General features: G+C 70.0%; 1 protein-coding gene across 1 annotated transcript in view; it reads left to right on the top strand.

Annotated features, from left to right (window-relative positions):
• Positions 1 to 46: 46 nt before the first annotated feature.
• LRP1 (low density lipoprotein receptor-related protein 1) overlaps positions 47 to 340 on the top strand; it is a gene marked incomplete at its 5' end in the record, with an annotated part of 10283 nt that continues 9989 nt past the window's right edge. The window contains one exon of the mRNA XM_008941047.1: positions 47 to 223. Coding sequence (XP_008939295.1) covers positions 47 to 223 — 177 coding nt within the window. The remainder of the gene's footprint in view (positions 224 to 340) is intronic.

The raw sequence follows: 340 nt of genomic DNA, 5'->3' as shown, positions 1-340 counted from the left end.
GGGCAGCCCGCTGCATCAGCAAGGCCTGGGTCTGCGACGGGGACAGCGACTGCGAGGACAACTCGGACGAGGAGAACTGCGAGTCGCTGGTGTGCAAACCCCCCTCCCACACCTGCGCCAACAACACCTCCATCTGCCTGCCCCCCGAGAAGCTCTGCGACGGCTCCGACGACTGCGGGGACGGCTCCGACGAGGGCGAGCTCTGTGGTGAGTGCAGAGCTGGGTGCGGGGACGTGGCAGCACCGCTGGCCCGGGGCGGGACGGGACCTGAGGCCACGTCCTCTCTCCACAGACCAGTGCTCGCTGAACAACGGCGGGGGCCCCCACCACGCCCACCCTG

This window comes from Merops nubicus, unplaced genomic scaffold (assembly GCF_000691845.1).
Source record: "Merops nubicus isolate BGI_N331 unplaced genomic scaffold, ASM69184v1 scaffold32025, whole genome shotgun sequence".
Taxonomy (NCBI): Eukaryota; Metazoa; Chordata; class Aves; order Coraciiformes; family Meropidae; genus Merops; species Merops nubicus.
The sequence above is the reverse complement of the archived record's forward strand: the minus strand, read 5'-3'. Positions and strand labels throughout refer to the sequence as shown.